The 16,114-nt window shown below is 45.7% G+C and overlaps 1 protein-coding gene across 1 annotated transcript; it reads left to right on the plus strand.

Annotated features, from left to right (window-relative positions):
• Positions 1-726: 726 nt before the first annotated feature.
• On the plus strand, positions 727-15,599 carry lhcgr (luteinizing hormone/choriogonadotropin receptor; the record flags this gene model as incomplete). The annotated part of the gene is given in 17 exon segments (XM_083658298.1): positions 727-771; positions 3,904-3,989; positions 5,043-5,114; positions 5,706-5,780; positions 5,882-5,956; positions 6,059-6,136; positions 6,767-6,844; positions 7,010-7,078; positions 7,185-7,259; positions 8,503-8,688; positions 10,431-10,637; positions 12,998-13,204; positions 14,472-14,836; positions 14,839-14,909; positions 14,912-15,404; positions 15,407-15,433; positions 15,436-15,599. Coding segments are annotated over 17 exon segments (2,373 nt in total).
• Between the last annotated feature and the right edge of the window lie 515 nt (positions 15,600-16,114).

A 16,114-nucleotide genomic window follows, 5' to 3' on the forward strand; every position in this document is an offset into this window, starting at 1 on the left:
TGTCACGTAGTCAGACCCACCGTCGACGTCAGCAAGCATCCTACGGCTGGTACCGTGAGACTAACATGGATGATAATCAATGGATCATGGATGACCAAAAGCACCTGAATGCGCCACAGGTCGTACAAGGAAGTAGTAGGAGCTGACGAGGAGGCGGAGGAGCACATGAAAGCCGCGTCTGTTTTCGCCTTTTCCAGTGAAATCATCTACATGTTCATCCAACATCAATTAATTTATATATTTGCATGGGCAGTCGCATAGTTACACCAGATGCTTTGTATTGGTAAATATCTAGCTCAGACAAAAGGGGTGTAGGCTGTGAAAATGGATAATGTTTGGTTTATTCTTCCTGTGTTTTGGAAATTGCTACAGCTAGCTACTTGTTCATTTGTGCTGCTTTGTCGCCACCCGGTGGAACTGTAAAGACGGGGCAGGTCATACGAACTCATGCATACTGTAGAATACATAATTTAGATAGGTAGGGACCATACGTAGGGACAGACAGACAGACAGACCTCAACAAAAGACAAGGCAAAAGTACAGACAGTCAGCTATTTAGCTATTTTGTTAGATATTTATTTTTTATTTTGGACATTTGAGAAAAATATCAACTAGGCTTTTTTGACTCAATAACACTTTATTGTCTTTGTTGCCATGCCTCATATTGTACTGACTTCAACATTGGGCTTCCTCCCAGTTAGACTTCCCAAAGAACAAGAGCAGACCATGGTGCCCCCCCATACCACCAGGGGTGTAGTGGTAAATACAAAGGTGGGTAAACTATCCAAGGTGAGTAGTTTCCCCCCATTTGATACAGTTGATAGGTAGTTGAGTAAACTATCTGCCTCATTTCAAAGAGCTGGGTAAACTGTGTCTACTTGCGTTTACCCTCCACTATGCCCCTGACACCACCCATATCCCCATAGCCACTAATCCTGGCTATACCCACCCCTCGAATCCTGACTCTCTACCACCTTCCTATCCCTAGCTACGGCCCTTGAACCACTAAACTCACTAAACGTCCATGAATGAGTGACTGATTGACTGTCCTGACCATAGACGCCTTGACGTTTCCATATCATGACCCCCGCGGGGCCGCTGGCCCAGTGCCACAGTGAAAAGAGTAGGCGAGTTAACCAAGAGCAACCCCACTGTTAAAGTGACTTTATACACAAACTTAGGAACAATGCTAGGGCAAAGATTTGTGGCTGGCCGTCTAACCTTTGGCCTAGCCCTAGAAATTGAAATTCCATAGCTAAAGACAACATTTTGGCTGTCTTGACACACAGACCTTACAGGACTTTACACATTAGCCATTAACTGTATTTATTGTATCTAATTTAGTATTATTCTGTGGGCCTCTTGACCAAGATTAGTTTTACTAGGCTATCTATTGCATACAGTAGTAGTAGAGAATGCACTGAATAACCTATTCTTTTGAACTATCCCATAGAAGAGAGACTGGATGACAGACAACAACATGGCATTTTCAAGGGTGCAATTGCTTTTTGGTTGGATTCATTTTCATCAAAGGTTTATGTTTTAACATGAAAATTCATCAATCTGGCACATGTTACATATTGTTACGAAACAAAAATAAATACTCTATTTACTGTTACCAGCAGCTTTCAATTGGCCTGTGTGTGTGTGTGCCAACCAAGCCATTATTTCTCGTAGGTTCTCTTGGATATTGGCGTCTAGCTAGCATGACATGTTGTAGCACATTTTGTCTGTCAAGGCTATAATTCGCCTTGCCTTTATCTTTCTACGGCATGGCGCCAAACCAGATAGAGTTATGGGAGGCTTTTGACTTTGGGTCACACTGTCCCTCCTGAAGGACAGAGCCGTTAACAAGGCTTTTTATGTGTATGTGTCCAAACTTTTTTGAATGGGGGCCAGATTAGATCATGTGAAAATACCGGGGCGGGCAGCTGCTTCTCGCATCATATGGGTTATAAAAATAAAAATAAATCACATAAATACTATTGTACTCTCAGGATTTAGTTTACCTTCTGAAAACATTAGTTCTGGCCTGTGCTGTTTCTACTTGGTGCTTGTCTACACAGACAATAGTGCTGTCATCATTAGGTGAACGGAAAAAATGCTAAGTGAACTTGCTTGATTAACCAATACTGTGTGGAGGTCTGCGGGCCGCAATTGGCCCCGGGGCCGGACATTGGACATGCCTGGTGTAACCGAATGACTGTGCGTCCTCGTGAGTCAGTCCCGAGTGGTAGCGAGTAGGTTGCTTCAACTCACTCCCCAGTGTATAAAGGCCCGCTCTTGGTGGTTAATGCGTGTGCTCTGAAAGCGGGAGGTCGGTGGATCGAATCCCGGCCCGCCCCTGGGCAAGCCCCTAACATGGGTTGTCAACACAACATACGCCATATGCCAGGGGGGGACTTTAGGCTCCTTCAATTACTCCATAATTGGCATCTGCAGCAGTACACACTCAAGAGGTAACAGACAGATAAATAATTAAACAGAATGAGAGGGTGGCACTGAATAAACAATAGATCAAAATCAATGTATTTTAAAAGCCCTTTCCATTAAAGGGGGATGCGGCTGAATTTGAAAATCACAAATGCTACTTTAGAAAGTTTGCTCTGTATTTGTGAACAGACCCAGTAGATAGAGTGATATAATCCTGATATAAACCTGAACCAGTAAATTAATGATGTACATGTACAGTCAGTGTACATGTCGATCCTGCACATTCTAAATTGAAAGGAGACCATCAGTGCATTTTGCACTGACCATGCAAACGTTATGTCTTTGGAGTTTCGTCTATCTCAGTCAACATCTGCTGCTGTCTCACAGCCAAGAACATGACAGAATAATTTGTCCCGCTCCCTAACTGTCTCATACTGAAGTACAGTACAGCTCTAGTTCTTCTGGTTTCCAACTCCTACAGAGAGTGCTCCATGTTAGCAAATACTGATTGGATTCTGTATACATCCCAGTCTAAAGGGGTAATCCCCAAGTCATACTCTGGTCACTAGAAATTGATACATTTCACAATGAATGTACCCCACAATTTACTCAACAGCTTGCTAAATTACCTTGCACTTGATAGAGCATCAAAACAATCACTTGCTACAGTATAATAGTAGTATAATAGTATAATAACAGTATAATAGCCTAATTGCTAGATGTTACCACACTTTCCTCACTTAAAAGTTGACTGTTTTAAATCAGTGACAACTGTGTTGTGCAAATGTACTGTCACTAACCCTCTGCCCTATAAAAGTGCCCATTTGACAGGTTATTTATTATATTCCAGGACTATGAGGTTCATGTCCAGGTTCCTATGAATGTCGTATAGATTTTTTTTTCTTTTGTCCTTGACCACTGAGCTATACTTATTGTTGAATTGGTATATAATATAGTAGCATTGCCTTTAATCACCTTTCACTGAGAGAGAGAGAGAGAGAGAGAGAGAGAGAGGCAGAGAGACATAAACAGAGAGAGAGAGAGGCAGAGAGACGAGAGAGACAGACACAGAGAGAGAGAGAGAGAGATACAGACAGATAGGCAGTCAGAGGGAGAGAGAGAGAAGCATCTAACTGCAGATGAGCATTCTTTCATCGGAGTGGATGGTCCAGGTGCCAGGGTTAAAAACTCCATCTCTTGACATGAATTTATTATTATTTAATTCATTAAATAAATAAAAAAGCACGAAAAAAGATGGGGAGAGGAAATATTTTTAAATGCACCTCCATTGGACTCAGTTCACAGCTTTTTGGTTTTTTTCAGACTGCGGGACAAGTTGATAGCCACAGTTGAGGTGATTCTTTTTTTTTAAACAATGTGGACATTGCTCTCATTTTTCCTTTTCTCTTCTTTTCTCTTCTTCTATGGCTGCACGTGCGCCTGGGCTTTTGAATGCCCGCGGATCTGCAGGTGCTTTTCAGTTTTCAGTTTTCGTTCAGATGCAACAACGTGACGGAGAGGTCCACTGTGGGGACGGGCCACAGGGACAAACGGCTGTAAGTTACAACATTACAAAATAACTTCTGGCTATGACGCTGCTGGGCATGCATTGTATGTTGTTAATTGAAAATTGACTCCTGACTGACAATTGATTCATCAAGGTAGGTATATTAATCAATCAATCAATCAACTTTATTATCAGACACAAGGTCCATAGAAAAACAGACATAAACAATTAAAAGAACACACAAAAACTCAGTACAACTATAAAAGGCACTTATACAAAAACAATTCCACATCTGTGATTGGTATCTCACAGCACTGATACCAGGATTCGTCAGCAGCATGATAATGGAATTCTGAGAAACATTCAGATGACAAATACATTTATACGCTACATCAAATTTCTTAAGAGCTGCCACCTGCATTACAAAACAGTTCACCTGCACTACTCCACCTGGGTTTTTTCAGCAATATCCTCATACAGTCATTGTAAGCGACCTGAAGTTTGAGGAGGCTAGCTTTTTTATACTTAACCCACAAGGGGGCAGTGTAAATAGGGGTACAGTAGGTCCTAAAGAGATTAATCTTTACAACATCAGAACAAGAGTGGAATTTCCTTGCCAACATGTTAGCCTGAGCATATAATATGCATATAACACGCTGTGTGTACATGTGATCATCATCAGACATTTGGTCTGTAATAAAGTGACCCAGATATTTTGTTTGATCACAGACCGATAGAACATTCTCTGACAAATAAAAAACAGGAAAGATTAGATCCCTGTCCCCTTTAGTTCTACAAATCATAACAACACTCTATAATCTAATGTAGCCTAAGCGGATGATGATTCGCTCACGTCTTCATGCAATGATATCGTCCCTTTTACCAGAGCCAATCACAGAGCGGATCCATCAGGAAACGCACTCGATTGGTTCCTTATTGAAATGCTGCTTTAATTATCCAAGACTGTCGAGGTAGCTGTTTTTGAAGAAGCCTTGAAGGCTGGAGATCTTGACCTCCTCCTCTGCTATCAGAACCTTGAATCTCTGCTGATAAGTTTTCATAAACACCAAGACCTCATATTCTGTTTTCTCTCTCTTTTCAGAGTTCTGTACCATCTCACTTTGCACACAATTTCAAACAATTCCTTTGAGGGTCTGAGAAGAGTCCAGAGGATGTATGTATTAGATCTTTCTTCCATGTTGTAACTCATGATTTGCTGACATAAATCACATTATATTATATTCAGAAGAAAGTTCTGTAAAAACAAATGCTAGCACACTGGTATCATACAGAATTATTTTTTCAAATTATAAAAATAACACTTAGGCCTACACATAATTGGGGATTAGTGATGTCATCAGTGACATAATTATTGACCAAAATCATCTTATGACATCCCTGATGATGTCATAGGCACTGATGATGTCATAGGCATTGTGACATCATCAGTGACAGTGATGCCGTCAGTGATGCGAAGTTGATCAATTGTGCGCTGCGCATGCCAATAGAGCAGGCGAGGCCAAGCTGCGGGTGTGCGGCCCCGAAGGGGCTGATACCCTAGTATCATAGTCACAAAATATATTTGTATTAATCCCAAAATTTGTGTCTTTCTTTGTGCCTTTGAGCCAGATTAGTTGCAGGGCTTGTCCTGTGTTCAAAATAAGCCAGGTCATGTGCTTAAGACAGAGCAGCTGTGGAGGGGCAAAGGTACAGTATTATGTTGTGTGAGTGACCTTAATTGCTGTGTTTTATGTTGTAAACTCAGTGACGATGCTCAGAGTGTGACCCTGGATAGCATCAAGACGCTGGCGTTCAACAACCTTCCCAACCTCTCTGAAATGTAAGCGGCTGCTGGGATCCTTAGGAATAATAAAAGCAGGAATGCAGCAGAAATAATTGCGATGCAGCATATTTTGATTGAAGTTTGATGTTGTTTTGCAGCTCAATCCGCAACACAAGAAGTTTGAAGCACATTGACAAAGGGGCATTTCACAAGCTTCCCAAACTACGTTACTTGTGAGAGACCTTCAAAATTATTTTATAAAATAATATAATAATTTTTATCTTTTGCTAAAAAGCAAAAGAAAAAATCCACCCTCCCCATTTTTGCCTCAACAGGAGCATCTCAAATACTGGGATAACCTTTTTTCCCGACATGACATCTATCCATTCCCTGGAACCATCAGATTTCATCTTGTAAGTACCGGTACATCTGTTATCTCAGACTCTTAATTCGACCAATCAAAACACAAAGAGTCAGTCAAGTCATTTCTCAATCTTTTTTCTTTTTTTTATTAAAAAGAAATCTGCGTTTTCTCCCATTTTTCTCCACAATTGTACTTGGCCAATTCCTCCTGCTCTCCTGGTCGTTGTTCCACCCCCTCTGCTGATCTGGGGAGAGCCGTTAGTCTAGCACATGCTTCCTCTGATACATGTGCAGTCGGCAGCTACTACTTTTCACCAGGAGAGGATGACGCTATCCCCCAGTGTCCCTCCCCCCCGAACAGGCTCCCCGACCGACCAGAGGAGACGCTAGTGCAGCGACCAGGACTCATACCCCCACCGGCTTCCCACCCCCAGACACGGTCAATTGTGTCTGTCGGAACGTTTGACCAAGTCGGAAGTACGGGGAATTGAACCCGGGTCTCCGCCGTGGGTGACTGCTTTTACCTATACCTACCCAGACACCCCCCTAGTGGCCCTACACCATTATTTTTCATTATTCATTAAGTTGCACAATATTATTCTAAAATACTTTATTAGTGAGTTATAGCCAGATATGGGAGCTGATGAGTTGATTATTCATTGGGCTGTTATGATTTGCAGGGATATCTGTGACAACCTCTATCTTCTGACGATACCTCCGAATGCTTTCACTGGAATGACAAGGGAATATGTTACAATGTGAGTTTATTGTTGTTGTTTATTATGGATCCCCATTAGTCTGACTATTCAGACTATTATTCCTGGGGTCCCTGAGTGTTGCAGTACTTCAAGCTGTCAACAGGTGAAGCAGTGATTCCTGACCTCCTAAATGTAACGCTAATGTACATTTTGTTTAAATTGCAGGAACCTGTGCAACAATGGCATCAGAGAAATCCAGGACTATGCCTTCAACGGGACTAAGATCGATAAACTGTACTCTCTCACACATTCATTTTTTTCTATCAAAGTGATTATTTCAGTTTCTGCATTCGACAACATTGAATGTGTGCTCATCTGCTTTGAATTGTATTCTCTGCAGGATATTAAAGAATAATCGAAACCTCAAAGTGATCCACAGAGAAGCTTTTAATGGAGCCACAGGTCCTGGAGTCCTGTAAGTGATATGCTTAAACCCTCTTGGGAGTGACTTTTTAGAGAGGCAGAAGGTCTTCAAATGAATCTGTCGATTCCCTTTTAGTTGTTGGCAAGCTTTTTATATCTTGATATCTTGACCATTTCCTGTTTCCTCACTTGAGAAGAGGCCAATATGTTTTGTGTTCAAACATTATCTGATGGTTCAGCTTTTCAGCGTGAAGGTCTGAAGTTCTGGTAGAAGTTTGACGATCTTTTGACATTGTACCAAAAATAACCACAGTGCACAAATGATGACAAACATGAACATGGAGCAGACTGATGAGTTGGATCCAAGTGAAGGCTGTGTGATCACTCATTGAATTCACAGACTTTAATCATACATTTAGGTTTGTCCCATGAACCTGTTGGTTTGCTATTAGCTTACCATCTAATCTATTGATATAGACAATTTTCAACAGATTTCCCTTGAAAATGAGATGCTTGATCACTAGCACTACTTATTTAAATCAAAGTGAAATTAAAACAGAAATATACCGTAGTAGGAGAGGAGAAAATGTATAGATAATTTATAGACCACAAACCAAAGAACTGACACTCAGTAGTAATGATAAAATAAACTGTCTTCACCCATTAGCCTATAGAAAATTAACCCATATCAACTGTATGGACCCAGTCTGTGAATTGCAACATAAAATAATATTGCCCTACCTACCACTGCCTTTGTTCACATAGTGATTTATTGGATTATTGAAATGTATTATCTGGGTTTCTTTATATTATGCGGCCTCGCCCGCAGCTTGGCTGCTGCGTGGCCTCGCCTGCTCTATTGGCATGCACAGCACACAATCGCCTGCACTATAATTATTATTATATTATGCTGACTGGCTGGCTTTTCAAAACATCCATTAGCTTTGAGAAATCCCTTATGTGTTAAAAAACACACAAAAAAAACACATCTAATAATGGTTTTGACTTTGGTACACCCTTGATACCGGATACACCTATCCTTGTTTATGAGACATCTCTGTTGTCATAAAACAGAGTTACACAGTGGTTTTGACAGACTTGTGTGTGTGTGTGTGTGTGTGTGTGTGTGTGTGTGTGTGTGTGTGTGTGTGTGTGTGTGTGTGTGTGTGTGTGTGTATGTGTGTGTGCGCACGCGTGTGCTCATGTGCCAAGTCTTGTCCTGAGTCCTGGGAATCCTCCCAGCCCTTTTAGGGCTAGCTGTTAGCAGTGACTGTGCGCACTCTGTTCTTTTCCAGGGACGTCTCTTCAACAGCACTTGGGCAGCTCCCCTCTCAGGGGCTTGAGTCAGTTCTGGTCCTGTTGGCCCAGTCAGCATACTCCTTGAAGAGACTTCCTCCCGTGCAGGGCCTGGAGAGCCCGTGTGAAGCCCACCTCACCTACAACAGTCACTGCTGTGCACTGCTGAGCTGGAACACACACAGGTGACATACTGTCAAATAAACTGCTGCCCCCAGGAGGTCAAGCGCATTGATACGTGCTTTATTATCACTTACTATAACACTTTCACTTTCACTTTTAGAAGTTACTCAAGGATACAACTGTTCATGGAACGTCTCAATAAGTCTGGTCTCTATTGTAGTGCTGTGTTTGTTTGTTAAGTTGCTCATGCATTGATTCTGCCCAGTTTGCCTTCATTTGGATGTTCTATCAGAAAATAACATTGTTCCCAGAACCAACACAGAACAAGCATGTAAAATAAACAGTTAGGAAAGGCTATGGAATGAACAGAGAGTTTTGTGTATCTTTATGTGGTAAGTGCATTGCTGGCTGAACCACCAGGCTACCCTAATAACAAACACTGTTAATACTGGTGTTAAATTGTGACACTGTGTTCACATGACTGTAGTGTATTAGAAGCATAAATAAGCATCTCGTGCACAGAGGCATTACTTTAAAACGTGCTTATAACTGATACAGGCCTCGATACAAAACCACAGAAGAAGACTACTAATAATAATAATAATATCTAATGGGTGCAGTCATATGATATGTGTCATACCTTGTTAATCAATGACCATGATGAGATGGTTTATTGTTGGTAATGATGATCCTTATGATTTCCCCGTTTTCTTCCAGGGATTTACCCATAAAACCTGCATGGAGTAATAATGGATCTGCATATTGTGGTGACAGCAGTTCATCAGCATGGTGGGAATTTATGTCTTATCTTCTTCTGCCTCTGTACTGGAAAAGATGATAGTCTGATAAGGGGCCGCCTTTTTCACCTCAGCCGTTTTGTTTCTAAAAGGCAGGAAGTAACACAGGTGCAAGCAAAGCATTAACGAGGGCCCCCGGCACTGGAACACCCTAGATGGATTGGAAGTGGGAAACCCTCATTAATGTTTGCTTGCACCTGTGTTACTTCCTGCCTTTTAGACACAAAATGGCCACTGGTGAAAAAGGCCTGTGGATAAGGGGGTGGATTTTGTTCTGATGAAAGTGTCACGGGTGTGTGCGTGACTGAATGAGATGGGATTCTACTGGGGAGTGGTGCTGGCCCAAACAGCATACACAGACAAGGTGGAAAGTTGGAACAAATGAGTTTTATTACTAAAATACAATAGAAAAATGTGCCTAGTTAAAAAAAAGAGTCCAGCGTCCGTGTGACGTCCAGTGTCTGCTGCAGTCCAGAGCATTTGCGGTGTTTCCCTCTCGTCCGGTTCCCCGTCCTCTCCTGACGCCTCCAGCTGACAAGAGGGTGTAGAACAGAGCAGGCTTTTAATGCTTTGGTTCCCCAGGGGAATAAGAGTTCTTCACTAGTAGGCTAACTCACTAGTAGGCTACTGTCACTTTGGATGAGCCAAGTTAAATAATTGAAATGCAACCAAATCCACTGCAACCAAGTTCAACCCAGTTCGATGCAACACGTCTATTGCAAGTAAATCACACCAACTAAATAGTTTCACAACACGCCTTAAGGGCTCGTCCTCCTTCAGTGCAGTAGCCTACTATAGTAGTTCCACTGAGGGTTTGTTCTACTGCGGCTGGGGTTTAGGCCTGCAGGCAGACCCGCGTCGTCTGTCTCACGGAGCTGGGCACACAAAGATAAAATAATAAAAATGGAGCGGGACTGAACTGAAGGAGGGGGGAAGCGCACCTCCACCCCTCCGCTTTCACACAGCGCGTCTCCCGCTGTCGCTCTTGTCCCCTCTCTCCCTCGCAGGCGCAGCTCGTACGAGCTGGGATCTCAGCGTTCCCCTGGCTGGTCCCACACGTCCAAGCGGTCTCGTTCCTCCGCCTCTCGGGTCTCAGGTTCTGCTCGGCTCGTCTGGGTCTCCGGTCGGCTCGACTCGTCCGTGCCCCTCGTGTTCTCCGGCGTCTCTTCTAAGCACAGCTTACACACCCTGCTTCTGCCGCACTCTGACTTCGCGTTCGTCTGGAGGAGGAATGGCAGCTGAAACAGAAAGAGACTGGGGAGCTCTCACCCCACCTGCGGCTCACAGCTCATGGTGGAGCGGCTTCCGGGGCCTTCCCCCCTCTCCCTCTCACCCGTGCATCAGCCACGGTGCGACCTTAGGTACGCGAGGGAGAGGAGGTACCTTGGCCGTCCCAGCCAAAGCCGCCCCCACCAAATCTTACCTAAACCGCAGGCAGGGCTGAATACTGCTCCCCAGCTCCGCCATTCCTCCTCTCGACTGGTGCACGTCAGTCCTCCATGCTGTCCGTGTCACGGCTGGCTTCCAGGCTCTTCTCCCGCACACCGGCTCTGCATCTCCTAATCAACAGTCCGGAGCAATTGAGGGAACCACCCACAGAGCCCGTGCGCTAATCACAGCCACCGTGCCCAGATTAATTAAGAGTCCCGCGAAAAGAGAAAACTCCCCCTCCAGACAGTGCCACCCCCAGGTTAATTGTAACACCCACATGTCTGCCACACACCAATGCATCACCCTGTGACACCCCCCCCAACTCAAAGCGTTCTAGTCCCTAGAACTAATCTCTGTATCGGAGGGGTCTACCCCGGTGTTCCCTTTGGGGACGTCTAACCTCGGTGGCTGGAGACACTAAAAATCCTGGTTAGCAGAGCTGGAGGGGCAGTTACGACTAACATGTCCAGCTTCAGTACAGTTATTAGAAATTGGGCGTCCTTGAGGGTCCCACCTATATTTGGAAGGGCCACCCACAGGTCTAGCTCTGGACCCGTTGCTGCTAAACTCATTAAAATGTGCTCTTGGGCGTGGGGCCGGTGGAGAGTAGGTGTCCTGCCTACCATTGTCTCTCAGTTCAGATAAAATTGTTTTGGTCATGTCAGTCATTTGTTCCTTTACCTCCCTGAGGATTTCATTCTTGAGTTCCTGCCTCCAGTCTGTTACCTTAGGTTGAGCATAGGGCGTCGACTTATCCACTGCCAGGCAGATAGAAGGCGCCCATTGTTCATCTCGTTCCTCCTCCAATGCTAGTGCCTCCAACTTGGCCTCATCGAAGGACAGGCGAGGGGTTTTCCTCAGTTGGCGACGTAGTTCTTGGCGGATGGGGCCCTCTCTCACCCCCATGATGAACTGGTCCCGCAGCAGGACATCACCCTCTCCCAGGCCCGTGGCGTCCTTCCGCTTCAGCCTGAAAAACAATTCTCGCAGGCGGAGAGAAAATGACCTAAGCGACTGCTGTGGTTCCTGTCTACAGTTAAAGAATTGAGTCCGGAGGGTGGAGACATGAGTGTTGTCACCATACAATGCAAACAGTGCATCAAATATTTGCTTGGGGGTGTTCCTGTTCTCCCTCTCCAAAGTCAAAATCTCCCTCTTGGCCTCCCCCTCCAATGAGCTTAGCACAAAGTCAGCTTTTTGGGAGTCACTGAGTGGTTGGAAGCTTAACATAGTCTCTATTTGACGTTTCCATTCCCCCAATTTAACTTCGGAACCACAGCCACTAAATTTTTGCATCCATGGGCCCCCCATAAAAAATGGCATCATTACTGACGGCCCTGCGGCCTGTTCTTCTCCCCCTGGCATGCTGCCAGGCCAGTTACTCAACCCAGTAGAAAATCCTTGCCGACAACGCCAAAATTGTCACGGGTGTGTGCGTGACTGAATGAGATGGGATTCTACTGGGGAGTGGTGCTGGCCCAAACAGCATACACAGACAAGGTGGAAAGTTGGAACAAATGAGTTTTATTACTAAAATACAATAGAAAAATGTGCCTAGTTAAAAAAAAGAGTCCAGCGTCCGTGTGACGTCCAGTGTCTGCTGCAGTCCAGAGCATTTGCGGTGTTTCCCTCTCGTCCGGTTCCCCGTCCTCTCCTGACGCCTCCAGCTGACAAGAGGGTGTAGAACAGAGCAGGCTTTTAATGCTTTGGTTCCCCAGGGGAATAAGAGTTCTTCACTAGTAGGCTAACTCACTAGTAGGCTACTGTCACTTTGGATGAGCCAAGTTAAATAATTGAAATGCAACCAAATCCACTGCAACCAAGTTCAACCCAGTTCGATGCAACACGTCTATTGCAAGTAAATCACACCAACTAAATAGTTTCACAACACGCCTTAAGGGCTCGTCCTCCTTCAGTGCAGTAGCCTACTATAGTAGTTCCACTGAGGGTTTGTTCTACTGCGGCTGGGGTTTAGGCCTGCAGGCAGACCCGCGTCGTCTGTCTCACGGAGCTGGGCACACAAAGATAAAATAATAAAAATGGAGCGGGACTGAACTGAAGGAGGGGGGAAGCGCACCTCCACCCCTCCGCTTTCACACAGCGCGTCTCCCGCTGTCGCTCTTGTCCCCTCTCTCCCTCGCAGGCGCAGCTCGTACGAGCTGGGATCTCAGCGTTCCCCTGGCTGGTCCCACACGTCCAAGCGGTCTCGTTCCTCCGCCTCTCGGGTCTCAGGTTCTGCTCGGCTCGTCTGGGTCTCCGGTCGGCTCGACTCGTCCGTGCCCCTCGTGTTCTCCGGCGTCTCTTCTAAGCACAGCTTACACACCCTGCTTCTGCCGCACTCTGACTTCGCGTTCGTCTGGAGGAGGAATGGCAGCTGAAACAGAAAGAGACTGGGGAGCTCTCACCCCACCTGCGGCTCACAGCTCATGGTGGAGCGGCTTCCGGGGCCTTCCCCCCTCTCCCTCTCACCCGTGCATCAGCCACGGTGCGACCTTAGGTACGCGAGGGAGAGGAGGTACCTTGGCCGTCCCAGCCAAAGCCGCCCCCACCAAATCTTACCTAAACCGCAGGCAGGGCTGAATACTGCTCCCCAGCTCCGCCATTCCTCCTCTCGACTGGTGCACGTCAGTCCTCCATGCTGTCCGTGTCACGGCTGGCTTCCAGGCTCTTCTCCCGCACACCGGCTCTGCATCTCCTAATCAACAGTCCGGAGCAATTGAGGGAACCACCCACAGAGCCCGTGCGCTAATCACAGCCACCGTGCCCAGATTAATTAAGAGTCCCGCGAAAAGAGAAAACTCCCCCTCCAGACAGTGCCACCCCCAGGTTAATTGTAACACCCACATGTCTGCCACACACCAATGCATCACCCTGTGACAAAAGCAATCTCTTTTTGAACTCAGCTGATGCCAGTCCTGTAACCTGCATTGTGTTGACAGTTCTGGCAGCAACCCATGTTAAGGGTTTGCCCAGGGGTGGAGGCGAGATTCGATCCACCGATAATCCTGCTTGCAAAGCGCACGCGCTAACCGCATCCCCAGCTGGTTAACGGGCCTTTATACAACAGGTAGTTCCGGCCGAGCAATTTGATTGGACAAGAGGGATCCTACGAGTGCCTATATTTCATGATAATGCACTGGCGCTTCACTGTGTGTAGATCACTCCGCTTCACAGCTGCTCTAATCAACAAAATGCTTCACAGCTGTAGAGTGACAGTAGTAGAGTAGACAGCCTGCAGTTAATTAGGCTGATTAGGCTACATTTTCTGCAAAGGGAAAGCTGGGGGGACTATTTTTGTTGGCGGAGGAATAAATACAGAAATCATCTATTTTCTCAGCTTTTTGTCATTTTTTTAATCAGCTTTGTTTAATAGAACTGTTGTATAAAAGCAATATCACACTCGAGGTCGTGCATTGTTGTCTAATATTGGCACTGCTGTGATTATCTTCGGCACTCGGCCTGCGGCCTCGTGCCTGCGACCGAATCACAGCAGTGCCAATATTAGCCAACAATGCACTCCCTCTCGTGTGATATTGCTTAATTCTACTGCTCGTTCATCATCTATTCATCACAAAACTAAAGTCTAATCTGAATAATTTCTTCTCCTTGAATTACAGGGTTCAAGGTGTCGGTGGAGCTTCACCAGATACAACCCTATTTATGGCGTCAGTTTCAGAGGATGATCTGTTTGTCATGGATGAAGCCTTTGGAGAAGTAAATTTCAACTATCCAGACCTAGACTTCTGTGAGACCTCACCAAGTCTGCTCTGCACCCCTGAGCCAGACGCTTTCAATCCGTGCGAGGACATCGTAGGCTTCGGGTTCCTCAGAGTGGCCAATTGGTTCATCAACATCCTGGCCATCACTGGCAACCTGACAGTGCTGCTGGTCTTCTTCAGCAGCCGGAACAAGCTGACGGTGCCGCGCTTCCTCATGTGCCACCTGGCCTTTGCTGACCTCCTCATTGGAATCTACCTTCTGATGACGGGCACTACAGTCAGTACGCCATCGAGTGGCAGACGGGGCCCGGCTGCAGCGCCGCGGGCTTCCTGGCTTCGTGTTTGGTGGAGAGCTGTCGGTCTACACGCTCTCCACCATCACTCTGGAGCGCTGGCACACCATCACCAACGCTCTGCAGGTGGAGCGCCATGTGGGCCTGGCACAGGCTGCAGCTATCATGGCCGCTGGCTGGTTGGTCAGTCTGGTGATGGGGACGCTGCCCCTGGTCGGCGTAAGCAGCTACAACAAAGTCAGCATGTGCTTGCCCATGGAGATAGAAACCACTCTGGCTCAGACCTTCATCTTAATTCTCCTACTCTTCAACGTGGCCGCCTTCTTTGTTGTTTGCGTTTGCTATGTGCTGATCTACGTGGCGGTGAGGAACCCCGAGTTTCCTGGACGCAGCAACGCCGACACCAAGCTCACCAAGCGCATGGCCATGCTCATCTTCACGGACCTGCTGTGCATGGTGCCCATCTCCTTTTTTGCCATCTCTGCCGCCTTCAAGTTTCTCCTCATCACGGTTGCTAACTCCAAGATTCTGCTAGTTCTCTCTTCCCCATCAACTCCTGTGCCAACCCCTGTACGCTATTTTCACCAAGAATTTCAGGAAGGACGCGTATCGGCTCATGAGTGCCATGGGCTGTTGCAAAAGCAAGGCCAGCCTTGATCGCATGAAGGCCTGCTACTGCTCAGATCATGTCCTGAAGAGCATCTCAGGTTCCAGAAGCATCCCTGCACACTAGAGCTGCCTTCACACAGCGAGGAAGACCTGACCTGAAGACACATGGACTAGATTTCTGAAAAAGGAAACACAAAACTATTTTGGAGTACTAGGAACAGAATGACACAAAAGAAGCAAATACATTGAAGAGAAACATAATTTAATTTGTGTTGAATTTGACCAAAATTGATTCTTCTTCTTCTTCTTCTTCTTCTTCTTCTTCTTCTTCTCATCCTGTCACCAAATCACTTTAGTGCAGTGGTTCCCAACCTTTTTTGGGAATATATATATTTTTATTATTATTATTTGCCATTTTGGAAGTAAATTGTAATCCCCAATCTTTCCAAGTACCCCCTGCAAGCTGCTCAAGTACCACTAGGGGTACATGTACCCCTGGTTGGGAATCACTGCTTTAGTGGATTAAGCAGAGTAGTAGTAGGTCATAGGGTTTTCAGTAGCCAAAAAGTACCACATGGTGGGAGAATTGGGCAGGCAATTTAAAGTCACTTGACAGTCTTATTTATTTCAAATGTTTTT

Source organism: Poromitra crassiceps (genome assembly GCF_964638095.1).
Source record: "Poromitra crassiceps genome assembly, chromosome: 22".
In the NCBI taxonomy this organism is placed as follows: Eukaryota; Metazoa; Chordata; class Actinopteri; order Beryciformes; family Melamphaidae; genus Poromitra; species Poromitra crassiceps.